This window comes from Coregonus clupeaformis, chromosome 16 (genome assembly GCF_020615455.1).
Source record: "Coregonus clupeaformis isolate EN_2021a chromosome 16, ASM2061545v1, whole genome shotgun sequence".
NCBI lineage: Eukaryota > Metazoa > Chordata > Actinopteri > Salmoniformes > Salmonidae > Coregonus > Coregonus clupeaformis.
Window position 1 is genome coordinate 17,424,753 of NC_059207.1, and position 18,842 is coordinate 17,443,594.

At 43.8% G+C, this 18,842-nt stretch overlaps 1 protein-coding gene across 1 annotated transcript in view; it reads left to right on the forward strand.

Annotated features, from left to right (window-relative positions):
- Positions 1-18,842, forward strand: part of LOC121584289 (small G protein signaling modulator 1) — a 115,789-nt gene that overhangs the window by 85,602 nt on the left and 11,345 nt on the right. The window contains exons 17-23 of the mRNA XM_045225953.1: positions 1,757-1,885; positions 1,969-2,160; positions 2,450-2,521; positions 3,111-4,540; positions 4,583-4,730; positions 4,862-4,986; positions 5,155-5,237. Of these exons, the coding sequence (XP_045081888.1) occupies positions 1,757-1,885; positions 1,969-2,160; positions 2,450-2,521; positions 3,111-4,540; positions 4,583-4,730; positions 4,862-4,986; positions 5,155-5,237 (2,179 nt within the window). The remainder of the gene's footprint in view (positions 1-1,756; positions 1,886-1,968; positions 2,161-2,449; positions 2,522-3,110; positions 4,541-4,582; positions 4,731-4,861; positions 4,987-5,154; positions 5,238-18,842) is intronic.

Below are 18,842 nucleotides of genomic sequence, written 5' to 3' on the forward strand. Positions count from 1 at the left end.
ATGCGTCACTGTGGGGATGGTGTTCTCGGGGTGATGAGAGGTGTTGGGTTTGCGCCAGACATAGCGTTTTCCTTGATGGCCAAAAAGCTAAATTTCAGTCTCATCTGACCAGAGTACCTTCTTCCATATGTTTGGGGAGTCTCCCACATGCCTTTTGGCGAACACCAAACGTGTTTGCTTATTTTTCTCTTTAAGCAATGGCTCTTTTCTGGCCACTCTTCCGTAAAGCCCAAGTTATTTTTTTCATTTGACTTTTTTTCATTTGACGCCAAGGGGGATGAATACTTTGCATGGCACTGTATCTAGATAAGACACTGGCCTCTTCTTTTGATTTTTATACACGTATATGTTCTTGTTTTTATGTGCCAGTGTCTATGGTAACATTAGTGTATTCATGTGTGGGTATGTCATCGTGTGTGTACTGTACAGTATGTTCAGACCTTTGGCACGCCAGACAGGCTCGATCAAACGTTCAAAACTAGTAACTGAATGTGTTGCGGCTCAATGACTGAGGCCTCTCCCTCCCTGCTCTCCTTCCTTGCTCTCCCTCCCTGTTCTCCCTCCCTGTTCTCCTTCCCTGTTCTCCCTCCCTGCTCTCCCTCCCTGTTCTCCTTCCCTGTTCTCCTTCCCTGCTCTCCCTCCCTGTTCTCCTTCCCTGCTCTCCCTCCCTGTTCTCCCTCCCTGTTCTCCTTCCCTGTTCTCCTTCCCTGTTCTCCCTCCCTGTTCTCCTTCCCTGCTCTCCCTCCCTGTTCTCCCTCCCTGTTCTCCTTCCCTGTTCTCCTTCCCTGTTCTCCCTCCCTGTTCTCCCTCCCTGCTCTCCCTCCCTGTTCTCCTTCCCTGTTCTCCTTCCCTGCTCTCCCTCCCTGTTCTCATTCCCTGTTCTCCCTCCCTGTTCTCCTTCCCTGTCTGCTCTCCCTCCCTGTTCTCCCTCCCTGTTCTCCCTCCCTGCTCTCCCTCCCTGTTCTCCCTCCCTGCTCTCCCTCCCTGTTCTCCCTCCCTGTTCTCCCTCCCTGTTCTCCTTTCCTGTTCTCCCTCCCTGCTCTCCCTCCCTGTTCTCATTCCCTGTTCTCCCTCCCTGTTCTCCTTCCCTGTCTGCTCTCCCTCCCTGTTCTCACTCCCTGTTCTCCTTCCCTGTTCTCCTTCCCTGTCTGTTCTCCCTCCCTGTTCTCCCTCCCTGTTCTCCTTCCCTGTTCTCCTTCCCTGTTCTCCTTCCCTGCTCTCCCTCCCTGCTCTCCCTCCCTGTTCTCCTTCCCTGTTCTCCTTCCCTGTTCTCCTTCCCTGCTCTCCCTCCTTGTTCTCATTCCCTGTTCTCCCTCCCTGTTCTCCTTCCCTGTCTGCTCTCCCTCCCTGTTCTCCCTCCCTGTTCTCCTTCCCTGTTCTCCTTCCCTGCTCTCCCTCCCTGCTCTCCCTCCCTGTTCTCCCTCCCTGCTCTCCCTCCCTGTTCTCCTTCCCTGTTCTCCTTCCCTGCTCTCCCTCCCTGTTCTCATTCCCTGTTCTCCCTCCCTGTTCTCCTTCCCTGTCTGCTCTCCCTCCCTGTTCTCACTCCCTGTTCTCACTCCCTGTTCTCCTTCCCTGTTCTCCTTCCCTGTTCTCCTTCCCTGTCTGCTCTCCCTCCCTGTTCTCCTTCCCTGTTCTCCTTCCCTGTTCTCCCTCCCTGCTCTCCCTCCCTGTTCTCCTTCCCTGCTCTCCCTCCCTGTTCTCCTTCCCTGTTCTCCTTCCCTGCTCCCCCTCCCTGCTCTCCCTCCCTGTTCTCCAGGCCTATAAGGAGCAGGAGCTGTTGCGCCTGGTCTACTTCGGTGGTGTTGACCCTTCGCTGCGTAAGGAGGTGTGGCCCTTCCTCCTGGGCCACTACCAGTTTGGCATGTCTGAGGCTGACAGGAAAGAGGTTGGTGTCACCCTTGCCATCCGAGGTCACCACCAAACCCCTTGATCTCTGAACCCTGACCCTTGCTCTGTGACACTGTGCAGGTGGATGAGCAGGTGCGGGCGTGCTACGAGCAGACCATGAGCGAGTGGCTGGGCTGCGAGGCCATCGTGCGTCAGCGGGAGAAGGAGCAGCACGCAGCGGCGCTGGCTAAATGCTCGTCCGTCTCGGCCAGTGTGGATAATCCAAGCACTGTGCAGAGGATGATGCACCGTGACTCGAGCGTCAGCAATGAGGTGACACACACACGCCCGCCTGCCCACGCGCACACATAGTCTCGTGGCACACAGGATACCCGGGAGACCAACGTGTTGTCTTGACCAACATGTTAGATCTCCAACGCCTCAATAATATGAAACTACAAAGCATATCGTGTAATGTTAATTTGAGGCACCAATAATACACTGACTTTACGACAGTTACATATCATTACATACAGGCCTACAGTAATACTTGTTCACATTAGTATTTTGTATGGATAGCATTGTTCCAGGGTTTTATTGACCTGTTTTCTCCCCATACCAGTCCTCCCAGACCTGCAGCTCAGACAGACAGAGCCTGGCTCGCCTGCAGAGTGACTCCGACAGCAGTACCCAGGTACCCATCTAGACAGAGATCCTCTTAAATATATAAAATGTTAAACGCATTCTATATGTAATTCTATGCCCCTCTACACATAATTAACAGTAATTAATTATTTATAATTGATGAACAATAAGAATAATAACACAAACAGAGCTGAATACAAACTCACTTGTATACACAAAGGCTGCTTAGTCCCACAGGACTGAAAATAGAACTATAGGACAATGTCCTGAGCTTACCCATGGTGTACAATGATTTTGGTCCACCAATCACTGTTCTAGTGGAAATGTGTTGTATTTTGGCTTCAAGTTCAAAAACGAAGAGCACCTCCAAAAGCTAAAAATAGTTCCATGACAGTTTTTGTCATATTCATACCAAAAACACCTTTCATATTATAACTGTACGATTCCTATTGTTCCAAAACTATTAAATTACTTTAGTCTTTTACAGTTATATGGATATTTCTATATTATGTCTAAAGTTATCTTTTGCTTTTTTGAACCAATATTATTCAACCCCACACTCTCTCTCCTGCTAGTTCTTCACATCCTCCCATCCCTTCCCTTGGACTAGCCTGCTTCCCTTTGGCTTGTTCTTTCAGGTGTTTGAGTCTGTGGAGGAGGTGGACCAGATAGAGACGGAGCCCAAGAGCGAGGAGGCCAAGCCGGTTCCCAAGATCCCCAATGGAGGAGGCCTGCCCAACGTGACCAGCTCCCCAGACTCGGGGCACCCCTCCTCTCGCAACTTCTCTGTCACCTCGGGCATGTCAGACCGCTCTCTGAGCACAGAGGACAGCACTGTGCCTGACACCAACCCCAAAACCACCATCAGTGCTCCTCCACAGCTGGCCCCAGCCCAACAGATCCCAGTCAAAGCCCATCAGGAAGAGTCGGAGGCAGATTACCCAAATGCCCAACCCCTGGCCCTGCAGGAGGAGGACCTCCAGGCCAAGGACCCGCCAGATAAGGAGGAAAAAGAGAAGGAAAAGAGTGTGACTAAAGTGGACCGAGAGACTGAGGGCACCGAGACAGAAGTGCCAGAGGTGGAAATGGAAATAAATACAGAGACAGGGGAGGACAAGGCAGCAGACCCAGGTGAGCTAGAGAGCCTGAAAATAGAGGAAAAGAAGACCTCCGTGACTCTATCTAATGAGAAAGATGAGGTAAGGACCTCTGAAAAGGAGTTACCGAAAGCAGAAGTGGATGCTGTGAAAGAAACAGTGGAGTCCAAAACAGATGACTCCAAAACCAGGGAGGCTAAAGAGCCTGAGGCAGAAGTGATGAAAATGTTGGATGGAGAGCCAACCATGCAAGTACACACAGAGGAGATGCAGTCACTGGAACCTGGGGAGTCAGGAGAAACAAGGGAGAACAAAGGACCAGAACCAGAGTCTGGAGATCCAGAAGAGAATAAGACATCCCAAACAAACCATAGAGAGCCAAAAAGGGAGAATACATTGATATCAACGGTGACTGCAGAAGCAACGGAGGACACGACATCAGAACAGGAAGATGAGCGATTTTCAGAAACTGAGGCTGGAGAAACAAAGAGTGCTGAAACAACAGAAGTAAAGGAAACCGATGAAACAACTATTGAAAAGACAGAAACTGAGAAGGAAGTAGAAGCCAATCAGACTTTGAAATCTGAAGAGGTAGCCGAAACAAAGGTGTATAAGACAGTGTCACTGGAAGAGGTTGCAGAGGCAAAAGTGGAGGAGATAAAAAAGGCAGTGGGAAAAAGAGAGGAGGCCATACTATCTGAGGCCAAGCTGCCAGAGTCAGAGAAGAATAAAAGCCCTGTTGCAGAGACCAGGGTGGCAAGAGCAATGGAAGCACTGGGTAGCACCTCCAGGCACGAGGAGGCTCTGGCCACCACAGAATCTGACGAGTCTCCTTCGGCCATTGAGACGGAGGAGATATCCTCGGCTAAAATCTCCATGGCCCTACCATGGGACAGGAAGGGCCTGTGTGAGAGCTCTGGGGTCGGGGCTGCTCTCTCTGAGGGCTCAGTTTACCATCTGGAGCTCTGTTTGGAGGAGGAGGAGGAGGAGGAGGAGGAGGAGGAGGAGGAGGAGGAGAAGGGCAAGCCCAGCCCTGAGGGCACAGAGTCCATCATGTCTGAGGAGTCTGAGATGGAGAGCCTCTTCCCCAAATTTGACTTCCTGACTGTGGGAGGAGAGCTGAAAATCTCTCCAGTGTCATCCATTGGAACCACATACTCTGTAGGCACTTGGCATTTCATTTTATAGAATATATGTTTTGAATAATCGAGATGTATTTAGGTGTTTGGTTTTACAGCTACAAGTAAGTTATTCTTTAACATGTGTGTGGGGGTTTTGCACCTTTGTTGTAGCAGGAGCTTTTGGACATGTACACGATCAACCTGCACCGCATTGAGAAGGATGTCCAGCGATGTGACAGAAACTACTGGTACTTTAGCCCTAACAACCTGGAGAAACTGCGCAACATCATGTGCAGGTAAAATAAAAACAATGCAATTCATGATTCTCTACTCCTCTTTTGTAGAAAGGTTTGTAAATAATCTAGGACTCATTATGTTATGTGTGGAGCGCAATGAATAATTGGAAAATTGGAAGAATGAATGAGTCACACTATACAGTACATGATGCTGACTTCTCTTCGCAGCTATATCTGGCAGCACCTGGAAATTGGCTATGTGCAGGGCATGTGTGACCTGCTGGCTCCCCTCCTTGTCATTCTGGATGATGGTGAGTTAACACTTTGAGTCAAGGCTGTGAGCTGTGTTGTGTTCTTCCCTCACTCTCCTCCTTGGTAGTTGTGATATTGATTCTGCGATGGCAGCTAAATGTGTCAGTACTCATCTCGAAAACAAAAGCAATTTAGGTCAAAAGAGTTTATACTAACAAAGGAAATAGAAAGTCTAACAGAACAGATAGATGGCAATAAAAACTGTAACATAGAGGCTCAGAATAAATTAGAGGAAAAACAAAAAGAAATTGAGAACCTTTTTAAGAAATGTAATCAAGTGTAATATATTATAAAAAGAAAGCAAACTGGATGGAATATGGGGAAAAATGCACACAATTATTTTTTAATCTTCAACATAGGAATGCTACCAAAAATAATTTAATGAAACTGGTTACAATTGACGGAGTCACCCATGATTCACCAAATGATATTTTGAAGGAGGAAACAAAGTACTTTAAGCATATGTTTTCTTTTCAGTCGCCTCCATCTCCTCTAACTGAAGCTAATTGTAGAGATTTTTTTCTATTGATAATGTAAAATTAACAGCCATACAGACTCATGTGAAGGTGAAATTACAGAGGAAGACTTTAATTCCAGGAAAACTCCAGGGTTGGATGGCATACCAGTCGAGGTATACCAAACCTTTTTTGATATACTAAGAGGACCGTTATTAGCATGTTTTAATCACTCTTATGTAAATGGTAGATTATCTGACACTCAAGAAGAAGATCTCATTATTACTGAAACAGGATACAAGTGAAAAATATAAAGATCCAGTCCATTTAAAAAATGTGGGGCACCTTACACTTCAGTGTTGTGATGCAAAAATTCTAGCAAAATGTATAGCGCATAGAATTAAAAAGGTATTGTCGGATATTATTCATTCTAATCAGACAGGTTTTTTACATGGAAGATACAGTGGGGAAAAAAGTATTTAGTCAGCCACCAATTGTGCAAGTTCTCCCACTTAAAAAGATGAGAGAGGCCTGTAATTTTCATCATAGGTACACGTCAACTATGAATCCAGAATCCAGAAAATCACATTGTAGGATTTTTAATGAATTTATTTGCAAATTATGGTGGAAAATAAGTATTTGGTCACCTACAAACAAGCAAGATTTCTGGCTCTCACAGACCTGTAACTTCTTCTTTAAGAGGCTCCTCTGTCCTCCACTCGTTACCTGTATTAATGGCACCTGTTTGAACTTGTTATCAGTATAAAAGACACCTGTCCACAACCTCAAACAGTCACACTCCAAACTCCACTATGGCCAAGACCAAAGAGCTGTCAAAGGACACCAGAAACAAAATTGTAGACCTGCACCAGGCTGGGAAGACTGAATCTGCAATAGGTAAGCAGCTTGGTTTGAAGAAATCAACTGTGGGAGCAATTATTAGGAAATGGATAATCTCCCTCGATCTGGGGCTCCACGCAGGATCTCACCCCGTGGGGTCAAAATGATCACAAGAACGGTGAGCAAAAATCCCAGAACCACATGGGGGGACCTAGTGAATGACCTGCAGAGAGCTGGGACCAAAGTAACAAAGCCTACCATCAGTAACACACTACGCCGCCAGGGACTCAAATCCTGCAGTGCCAGACGTGTCCCCCTGCTTAAGCCAGTACATGTCCAGGCCCGTCTGAAGTTTGCTAGAGTGCATTTGGATGATCCAGAAGAGGATTGGGAGAATGTCATATGGTCAGATGAAACCAAAATATTACTTTTTGGTAAAAACTCAACTCGTCGTGTTTGGAGGACAAAGAATGCTGAGTTGCATCCAAAGAACACCATACCTACTGTGAAGCATGGGGGTGGAAACATCATGCTTTGGGGCTGTTTTTCTGCAAAGGGACCAGGACGACTGATCCGTGTAAAGGAAAGAATGAATGGGGCCATGTATCGTGAGATTTTGAGTGAAAACCTCCTTCCATCAGCAAGGGCATTGAAGATGAAACGTGGCTGGGTCTTTCAGCATGACAATGATCCCAAACACACCGCCCGGGCAACGAAGGAGTGGCTTCGTAAGAAGCATTTCAAGGTCCTGGAGTGGCCTAGCCAGTCTCCAGATCTCAACCCCATAGAAAATCTTTGGAGGGGAGTTGAAAGTCTGTGTTGCCCAGCGACAGCCCCAAAACATCACTGCTCTAGAGGAGATCTGCATGGAGGAATGGGCCAAAATACCAGCAACAGTGTGTGAAAACCTTGTGAAGACTTACAGAAAAGGTTTGACCTGTGTCATTGCCAACAAAGGGTATATAACAAAGTATTGAGAAACTTTTGTTATTGACCAAATACTTATTTTCCACCATAATTTGCAAATAAATTCATAAAAAATCCTACAATGTGATTTTCTGGATTCTTTTTTCTCATTTTGTCTGTCATAGTTGACGTGTACCTATGATGAAAATTACAGGCCTCTCTCATCTTTTTAAGTGGGAGAACTTGCACAATTGGTGGCTGACTAAATACTTTTTTCCCCCACTGTACATTGGAGATAATATAAGGCAAGTATTGGAAACAATAGAACACTATGGAAAATATGGGAAACCAGGCCTGCTATTCATAGCAGACTTCGAAAAGGCATTTGATAAAGTACGACTGGGGTTTATATATAAATGCCTGGAGCATTTCAATTTTGGAGAATCTCTTATAAAATGGGTCAAAATCATGTATAGTAACCCTAGGTGTAAAATAGTAAATAATGGCTATTTCTCCGAAAGTTTTAAACTGTCAAGAGGAGTGAAACAAGGTTGTCCACTATCGGCATATCTATTTATTGTGGCCATCGAGATGTTAGCTATTAAAATCAGATCCAATAATAATATCAGAGGATTAGAAATCCAGGGCTTAAAAACAAAGGTGTCATTGTACGCTGATGATTCATGTTTTCTTTTAAATCCACAACTAGAATCTCTCCACAGCCTCATAGAGGATCTAGATACTTTTTCTAATCTCTCTGGATTACATCCAAATTATGACAAATGTACTATATTATGTATTGGATCACTAAAAAATACAATTTTTACATTACCATGTAGTTTACCAATAAAATTGTCTGATGGTGATGTGGATATACTCGGAATACATATCCCAAAGGAAATAAATGATCTCACTTCAATACATTTTAATAGAAAGTTAGCAAAAATAGATAAGATCTTACTACCATGGAAAGGTAAATACCTGTCAATTTGTGGAAAAATCACCCTGATTCACTCTTTAGTATTATCCCAGTTTACCTATTTGCTTATGGTCTTGCCTACGCCTAGCGAACAGTTTTCTAAATTATATGAGAAAAAAATATTCCATTTTATTTGGAACGGCAAGCCAGACAAAATTGAAAGGGCCTATTTATATAATGAATATGAATTCGGAGGACAGAAATTATTAAATATTAAAGCATTAGACCTATCACTAAAAGCTTCAGTCATACAAAAGTTATACTTAAATCCGAACTGGTTCTCAAGCAAATTAGTAAGATTGTCTCACCCAATGTTCAAGAATGGCCTTTTTCCCTTTATTCAGATTACAACCACTCATTTTCAGTTATTTGAAAAGGAAATAATCTCCCAAATATCACTATTTCTAAAACAAGCCATAGAAAGTTGGTTGCAATTTCAATTTAATCCTCCAGAAACGACAGAACAAATAATGCAACAAATATTGTGGTTAAATTCAAATATACTAATTGACAAAAAAACTTTATTTTTTGACAAAATGTTTAAAAAAGGTATAATCTTCGTAAATGATATCATCGGTAGGACTGGTGGAGTTATGTCGCACATGCAGCTAACAAAAACATATGGAAATGTCTGCTCTACCCAAAATTACAACCAAATAATTGCAGCCTTACCGCAAAAATGGAAGAGGAAAGTGGGGGAGAAAGTAAGGAACTTGTCTATCGGCCTTGCATTAAAGAACATAATTGGTTAAGGAAAACTGTGATAAATAAAAAAGTATATCAGTTTCATTTAAGGACCAAAGGATTGACAGCCGTCCCATATAGATTGCAAAATAGTTGGGAAGAGATTTTTGACGTACCGATCGCATGGCATAGTGTTTATGAACTGACACGCAAAACGACACCGGATTCAAAAATTAGAATCTTTCAATTTAAATTATTATATAAAATTCTTGCTACCAATAGAATGTTATTTATATGGTGGATACAATCTTCCCAGCTCTGCAGATTTTGCTGTGAAGAGACAGAATTATTAGATCATTTGTTTTGGTTCTGTCCATTTGTAGCTTGTTTTTGGACACAGGTCCAGGAATGGCTAAAGGATTGCAATATTTACTTGGAGCTAACCTTGCAGATAGCATTACTGGGGGATCTGAAAAGTCATAGTCAATCGATCAATAATATAATAATACTTTTAGCAACAATGTTTATTTTTTATTCACAATCTGTAGAAGCAATGAGAATAGAAAGGTTCAGAACTTTTGTAAAACATCACAGTACAGTTGAAATATATATGGCAAATAGAAATCCTATATGGATGGTGTTAAGAGATGGATGGGAGGTGTTGAATGGAGTTGAAGGATGGGACTAATATCAAATAACAACAAATAATAACAAGATAACTAATAATGTAAGCATACTGTGTCCATAATAAGTATATAGGTTGTATGTTGGGAGCTTTTGGGAAAGAGCACAGTTAGAAAGATATGGCATATAGAAGCAAACCGGATGGACATCATGAAAATGATCGGAGAGGTTGAGAGTAGAAGAAGTTCAGGAGCAAAAACAAATAAAATAGAATTATTGTAAAATTGACTGTGTCCATAAAATGTAGATAGTAAGTATAAGCTGGAAGTAGAGGCCTAAGCATTGTTGTTCACTAATTTACCCCAAGTAGGGAAAGGATGGCGGGGTTGAAAAGTAATAAAGGGGAGTGTATATATAAAAAACATGGGGGATTGGAAGTGATGCAGACAATTACATTGATGGAAGTTACAATCTATCTGCAATATTAAGCTGATCTACCCCCCCAAAAAAAAACAAAAAAAACATTCAACACTAAAAACATTCAAGATAGTTTTTTCTTCTTAAATTTGATCTGACTTGATCAGTACTGTTTTAAAGGGGGGCTGAACTCACCAATTCAGCATGTGTTTTTCGGCTGCTCATTAAGAAAAACTAGATTTGTGTCTTGGGGGTGTGGTTCGATGTGGGTGTGTTATGTTCTCTATAAGGTACCCTGGCAGTTAGTTTTGTTTGTCCCTATGTAGTCATGGTAGCAACATTTCACCCTCAAAATAGTCCGAATTAATATAAGATAAATCAAGAAATCTGTAATTAATTTAGACGTTTTTGCCAAGGTGGTCTTAGTCGTGCAATTTTACATCTAGCTAAGGTGCAGTATTTCTCAAGTAATTTTTTTTGCATGAAACTAAAAAATCTTCCCAGCGTGAAATAGTTCCCAATCGTTCTGATTGTGACGTCATGCTGTTAAGTTTCTCCCAGCGTGGAAATGTTCCCAGTTCAATAATTGCATGCGCATCTCTTTATGTGGATGGCTGAGCTCGTGCAGATGTTTCTCTCACACGGTCTCTCGACCTCGAAAAACGATTCTGTGGGCACACACATTTGCTTCACAGATATGCCAATCAATGGTGGCCAGGAGTATTGACACTGACCAATCAGAAGCTTGTTGAGGCGTGAGGTCAGCATATAAACACGCGGACTCGCGAGTCTAAGTGCTGAGGGTTGATGTGAGGAGAGATATTTTGTGATTGCAAAGACTTGGGCGCTTCGGGAGGATGTAAGAGAAACAGCCGCAAGAGCACAGCCATCCACATAAAGAGATGCACCTGCAATTATTGAACTGGGAAATTTTTACTGGAACTCTATTGGAGGGGTTCGAGCATGCGACACCATTCTTCCATGCGAAATTAAGACATTTGGTGTTTTGTTGATGGTGGTAGAAAACGTTGTCTCAGGAGCCGCTCCAGAATCTCCCTAAAGTGTTCAATTGAGTTGAGATCTGGTGACTGAGAATGGTCATGGCATATGGTTTACATCGTTTTCATGCTCATCAAACCATTCAGTGATCACACCTGGAAGAACAACCTGGTCTCAGAGCATTTTGTATTATTCTGTATATCTGAGAAACTCCTTTTAGTACGATATGTTACATTTCGTATGGTATGTATGCTTTGTGGAGGTCCATCACCCATTTCGTATGATATGTTACGAATTACAATACGTACCAAATTTGCAAAACGTACAATATGTTACGAATTTGCTAAACATATGATATGTTACGAATTCGAGCTAGGTGGCTAACATTAGCTAGCTGGCTAACGATAGCTAGGCTAGGGGTCAGGTTTAGAGGTTAACGTTAGGGTTAAGTTTAGGAGTCAGGTTAAGGTTAGGGGAAGGGTTAACCTCTTAAGGATCGGACCCTTTTTTCAATTTTCACCTAAAATGACAAATCTAACTGCCTGTAGCTCAGGACCTGAAGCAAGGATATGCATATTATTGATACCATTTGAAAGGAAACACTTGAATTTGAAATTAATGTAGGAGAATATAACACATTAGATCTGGTAAAAGATAATACAAACTATTATTTTTTTGTTACATCATCTTTGAAACGCAAGAGAAAGGCCGCAATATAATATTGCAGTTTAGGCGCAATTTAGATGTCTGTGCAAAGTTTCAGATTTATCCAGTGAAGCATTGCAATACTGGACTATTTTGTATCAAGTCTGCCCAAATGTGCCGAATTGGTCAATTGATACATTTTCAAGTACATAACTATAGAGAACATAAAAAATTATATGGTAATACAAAATGTAAGTTTACACACTCCCAGGAATGTCATACATGATGGATCACTAGCTTATACACTAACTTTCACACATCTAGATGGCCAGGCAGGGTGGGTGTGGAGCCAGAGACAGCAGGGGTTCAAACTGTAGAACCCAGTTCCTACATTTGAATAAAAAATGGATTTTATCAAACAAAACTATGCTACATTTTATCTCTGTGACCCTTAGGATGACAAATCAGAGCAAAATTACTGAATGTAAGTATATTATTTACCTTCAGAGGTGAATGTATCAAACCAGTTGCTGTGATAATTTTTGTTGTTGTTGTGCACTCTCTTCAAACAATAGCATGGTATTTTTTCACTGTAATAGCTACTGTAAATTGGACAGTGCAGTTAATTTAACAAGAATTTAAGCTTTCTGCCCATATAAGACATGTCTATGTCCTGGAAAGTTTGCTGTTACTTACAACAGTCATGCTAATCACATTAGCGCACATTAGCTCAACCGTCCCGTATACGGGACATCGATCCCGTAGAGGTTAACTAAAAGGGTTAAGGTTAGGGTTAGGGGAAGGGTTAGCTAACATGCTAAGCAGTTGCAAAGTAGCTAAAAAGTAGTAAGTTGTTGAAAAGTTATCCGTGATGAGATTCGAACAGGCAAGGTTGCTAGACGTTCAGGTTTTACCCCGACCAACCACCCTACTTTTGTTTTTGCCTTAAGTAACCATGTCTTATGTAACTATACCAAACGTACAGTGGGGAAAAAAAGTATTTAGTCAGCCACCAATTGTGCAAGTTCTCCCACTTAAAAAGATGAGAGAGGCCTGTAATTTTCATCATAGGTACACGTCAACTATGACAGACAAAATGAGAAAAAAATATCCAGAAAATCACATTGTAGGATTTTTTATGAATTTATTTGCAAATTATGGTGGAAAATAAGTATTTGGTCAATAACAAAAGTTTCTCAATACTTTGTTATATACCCTTTGTTGGCAATGACACAGGTCAAACCTTTTCTGTAAGTCTTCACAAGGTTTTCACACACTGTTGCTGGTATTTTTGCCCATTCCTCCATGCAGATCTCCTCTAGAGCAGTGATGTTTTGGGCTGTCGCTGGGCAACACGGACTTTCAACTCCCTCCAAAGATTTTCTATGGGGTTGAGATCTGGAGACTGGCTAGGCCACTCCAGGACCTTGAAATGCTTCTTACGAAGCCACTCCTTCATTGCCCGGGCGGTGTGTTTGGGATCATTGTCATGCTGAAAGACCCAGCCACGTTTCATCTTCAATGCCCTTGCTGATGGAAGGAGGTTTTCACTCAAAATCTCACGATACATGGCCCCATTCATTCTTTCCTTTACACGGATCAGTCGTCCTGGTCCCTTTGCAGAAAAACAGCCCCAAAGCATGATGTTTCCACCCCCATGCTTCACAGTAGGTATGGTGTTCTTTGGATGCAACTCAGCATTCTTTGTCCTCCAAACACGACGAGTTGAGTTTTTACCAAAAAAGTTCTATTTTGGTTTCATCTGACCATATGACATTCTCCCAATCCTCTTCTGGATCATCCAAATGCACTCTAGCAAACTTCAGACGGGCCTGGACATGTACTGGCTTAAGCAGGGGGACACGTCTGGCACTGCAGGATTTGAGTCCCTGGCGGCGTAGTGTGTTACTGATGGTAGGCTTTGTTACTTTGGTCCCAGCTCTCTGCAGGTCATTCACTAGGTCCCCCCGTGTGGTTCTGGGATTTTTGCTCACCGTTCTTGTGATCATTTTGACCCCACGGGGTGAGATCTTGCGTGGAGCCCCAGATCGAGGGAGATTATCAGTGGTCTTGTATGTCTTCCATTTCCTAATAATTGCTCCCACAGTTGATTTCTTCAAACCAAGCTGCTTACCTATTGCAGATTCAGTCTTCCCAGCCTGGTGCAGGTCTACAATTTTGTTTCTGGTGTCCTTTGACAGCTCTTTGGTCTTGGCCATAGTGGAGTTTGGAGTGTGACTGTTTGAGGTTGTGGACAGGTGTCTTTTATACTGATAACAAGTTCAAACAGGTGCCATTAATACAGGTAACGAGTGGAGGACAGAGGAGCCTCTTAAAGAAGAAGTTACAGGTCTGTGAGAGCCAGAAATCTTGCTTGTTTGTAGGTGATCAAATACTTATTTTCCACCATAATTTGCAAATAAATTCATAAAAAATCCTACAATGTGATTTTCTGGATTTTTTTTCTCAATTTGTCTGTCATAGTTGACGTGTACCTATGATGAAAATTACAGGCCTCTCTCATCTTTTTAAGTGGGAGAACTTGCACAATTGGTGGCTGACTAAATACTTTTTTCCCCCACTGTAACATATCATACTAATTTGAGTGTCTTGAATGTACTTTTACTATGCTACGTCTAGTCTATGAGACCAGGCTGGGAAGAGACCACTCCCATCAGGATAGAAGTGCTTCACCATATGTTGAAAGTGATCACTCAGAATGGCTGTGTATTTATTGGCGTTTATCTTGCCCTCTAAGGGGTTGAGTGGCCCTAAACCAGGAAAATGTACCCCACACCATAACAGAGCCGCCAGATCCCTCATTTACTCAAGTTTTTCCTTTATTTTGGCAGTTACCTGTAGCAGGCACATTGAGCAGGCAGGCCATGTTAGCTAAATCAGCTTATCAAGTCAATGGCGAGTGGCAAAGTGCTTCGTTGCCATTTTGTTGTTCAAATTTCTCACTAACTATTACCGTAGTGTGCGTCTGTCTGGCAGTGTTTCATAGCGAATCATGTTACAAAACCGGTTGTGGCGGGACACAAGATGCTTGCGAATGGGTTTAGAATTTTGAAATATTGACAAGTGTGCATTGTCTCAATTCTCATTTTGCCCACAACAGTGGCAGAATCAAGTGATCACTATCAAACACATCAGCAAGTTACTTTGTCGTGTATCGATGTGACGTACTGATATGATGCCACCACGTCAGTAAATAATGCTGGGATCTTGTTACAAGATGGTCATGGAGTAGAGACATGTTGAAGTTTACCTCTGAGTCCAGTTGATTCAATTCAGTATAATATCCTAACTTGGGACAAGTTGTAAATATAGGGTTGAACAATGGCGACGAGGATAATGTTTGAAAATGATAGTTAAACCTGAAAAGTGAGTTAGAGGGTCGACAAGATGGAAAGCACTGTGCCAAAGTTTGACTGCTACGGTGAACCTGCTACGCTAAGTCCACGCTGGGCCAGGTGGTTGATGGCATTTCAGCTGTTCACAGATGGTAAAGGATTAATACTATCCGGTGACGTGAATGCAATTGCAAAACAATGGAGGAGAGCTTTGCTGCTGGGACAGATGTGCAGGACATTTTCTCCGCACTCGCAGACACCGGAGAACCAATGGACTATGTCAGGGTTGTGACTGCATTGAATGTATACTTATCGTAGTGGTTAAGAGTGTTGGGCCAGTAACCAAAAGGTCGCTGGTTTGAATCCCTGAGCCGGCAAGATGGGAAAATCTACCGTTCTGCAAGGCAGTTAACCCCCAACAACAACTGCTCCCCGGGCGCTGATGATGTGGACGTCGATTAAGGCAGCCCCCTGCACCTCTCTGATTCAGAGGGGTTAAATGCATCAGACACATTTCGGTTGAATGCATTCAGTTGTGCAACTGACTAGGTATCCCCTTTCCCTTGTGCCACAGGTGAACACGGCATTCGCGAGACAGACATTTTATCAACTGACACAGAAAAGTGGTTTGTTACTCATCTTAGACAAGCAGCACTACCTACCAGCCAGCTCTAGCCTGGACAATTATCGGCCGGTCTGCACATCGCGCTATCGAGCCAGAGCATATCGGCTTTTCTGCCGGAATCACTGGACCTTAACACCGGATCATCGCAACTAGCTAGCTGCAACCGAGTGGCTGTTGTTGTTGTTGGCTAATCACCACTGTCTGAAGCTAGCCCCAGTTAGCCTTGAGCTAGCCTCGAGCCAGGCCCATCTCCCGGCTATCTACATCTCTGTCAACCGGACAGGACCTCCTAGTGTTGCCACGGAGCCCCACCGATCCATCACGACTGGTCTGCCGACGTAATCGTCTGATGTGGTTTCAACAGGCTTCCCGTTGCGATGACCACGAAGATCCATCTGCTAGCCTCGGCCCACTAGCACGCGCAATCAACAGCCGTGCCTCCTGCTCGCCTGTGCTTTAGCAGCCTACGATCTGCTCCCGGACTTACTTAGTGCTGTTCACTGGACCTTATGATCACTCAGCTACACATCTAATGCCTGCTGGACTGTTCCTTTACACGGTATCCCATCCTGTTTATCTGTTTAGCCTCAGCCCAAACTTTCGTTGCCATTACCAGTTGTTGTCTTAGCCCTCTCGAATAACACCTGTGATTGCGTTATGCCTCTCTCCCATGTCAATATGCCTAGCCATTTGCTGTTTGGGTTAGTTCTTATTATACAATTTCACTGTAGAGCCCCAAGTTCAGCTCAACCAGCCTCAGAGAGCTCCTTTGTCCCACCCCCCAAAACACGCGGAGACCGGCTCAATCGGTACCTCCAGTGATGCTATCTCTTTCATAGTTACCCAATGCTTAGGTGTACCTCCACTGTACTCATATCCTTCCATATCCTTGTCTGTACATAATGCCCTGAATCAATTCTACAACGCCCGGAAATCTGCCCCTCTTCTCTGTACCCAACGCACTAGAAGACCAGTTCTTAAAGCCTTTAGCCGTATCCTTATTCTATTCCTCCTCTGTTCCTCTGGTGATGTAGAGGTTAACCCAGGCCCTGTAGCCCCCAGTATCACTCCTACCCCCCAGGCGCTATCATTTGTTGACTTCTGTAACCGTAAAAGCCTTGGTTTCTTGCATGTTAACATCAGAAGTCTCGTCCCCAAGTTTGAGTTATTCACTGCGTTAGCATACTCTGCCAACCCTGATGTTCTAGCAGTGTCTGAATCTTGGCTCACCAAAAATTTGAAAATTTCCATTCCAAACTACAACATTTTCCGTCTAGATAGAACTGCCAAAGGGGGCGGAGTTGCAATCTACTGTAGAGATAGCCTGCAGAGCTCTATCATACTATCCAGGTTTGTGCCCAAACAGTTTGAGCTTCTACCTTTCCAGAAATAAGTCTCTCACTGTTGCCGCTTGCTACAGACCCCCCTCAGCCCCCAGTTGTGCCCTGGACACCATATGTGAATTGCTTGCCCCCTATCTATCCTCAGAGTTCGTACTGCTTGCTGACCTAAACTGGGATATGCTTAACACCCCGGCCGTCCTACAATCTAAACTAGATGCCCTCAATCTCACACAAATCATCAAGGAACCTACCAGGTACAACCCTAAATCCGTAAACATGGGCACCCTCATAGATATCATCCTGACTAATTTACCCTCTAAATACACCTCCGCTGTCTTCAACCAGGATCTCAGTGATCACTGCCTGTCCGTAATGGGTCCGCGGTCAAACGACCACCCCTCATCACTGTCAAACGCTCCCTAAAACACTTCAGCGAGCAGGCCTTTCTAATTGACCTGGCCCGGGTATCCTGGATGGATATTGACCTCATTCCCGTCAGTAGAGGATGCCTGGATGTTCTTCAAAAGTGCTTTACTCTCCATCTTAAATAAGCATGCCCCATTCAAAAAATTCAGAGCTAAGAACAGATATAGCCCCTGGTTCACCCCAGACTTGACTGCCCTTGACCAGCACAAAAACATCCTGTGGCGTACTGCATTAGCATCGAACAGCCCCCGCGATATGCAACGTTTCAGGGAAGTCAGGAACCAATATACACAAGCAGTTAGGAAAGCAAAGGCTAGCTTTTTCAAACAGAAATTTGCATCCTGTAGCACTAACTCCAAAAAGTTTTGGGACACTGTAAAGTCCATGGAGAATAAGAGCACCTCCTCCCAGGCTACCCACTGCACTGAGGCTAGGAAACACTGTCACCACCAATAAATCTATGATAATCAAGCATTTCAATAAGCATTTTGCTACGGCTGGCCATGCTTTCCACCTGGCTACCCCTACCCCGGCCATCAGCTCTGCACCCTCCGCTGCAACTTGCCCATGCCCATGCTCCCCCCCGCTTCTCCTTCACCCAAATTCAGATAGCTGATGTCCTGAAAGAGCTGCTAAATCTGGACCCCTACATATCAGCTGGGCTAGACAATCTGCAGGTTTTCCTACTTACAAAGCATGTAGTCTGTCATTTTTATCATAGGTACACTTCAACTGTGAGAGACGGAATCTAAAACAAAAATCCAGAAAATCACATTGTATGATTTTTAAATAATTAATTTGCATTTTATTGCATGACATAAATATTTGATACATTAGAAAAGCAGAACTTAATATTTGGTACAGAAACCTTTGTTTGCAATTACAGAGATCATACGTTTCCTTTAGGTCTTGACCAGGTTTTCACACACTGCAGCAGGGATTTTGGCCCACTCCTCCATACAGACCTTCTCCAGATCCTTCAGGTTTCGGGGCTGTCGCTGGGCAATACGGACTTTCAGCTCCCTCCAAAGATTTTCTATTGGGTTCAGGTCTGGAGACTGGCTAGGCCACTCCAGGACCTTGAGATGCTTCTTACGGAGCCACTCCTTAGTTGCCCTGGCTGTGTGTTTCGGGTCGTTGTCATGCTGGAAGACCCAGCTACGACCCATCTTCAATGCTCTTACTGAGGGAAGGAGGTTGTTGGCCAAGATCTCGCGATACATGGCCCCATCCATCCTCCCCTCAATACGGTGCAGTCGTCCTGTCCCCTTTGCAGAACAGCATCCCCAAAGAATGATGTTTCCA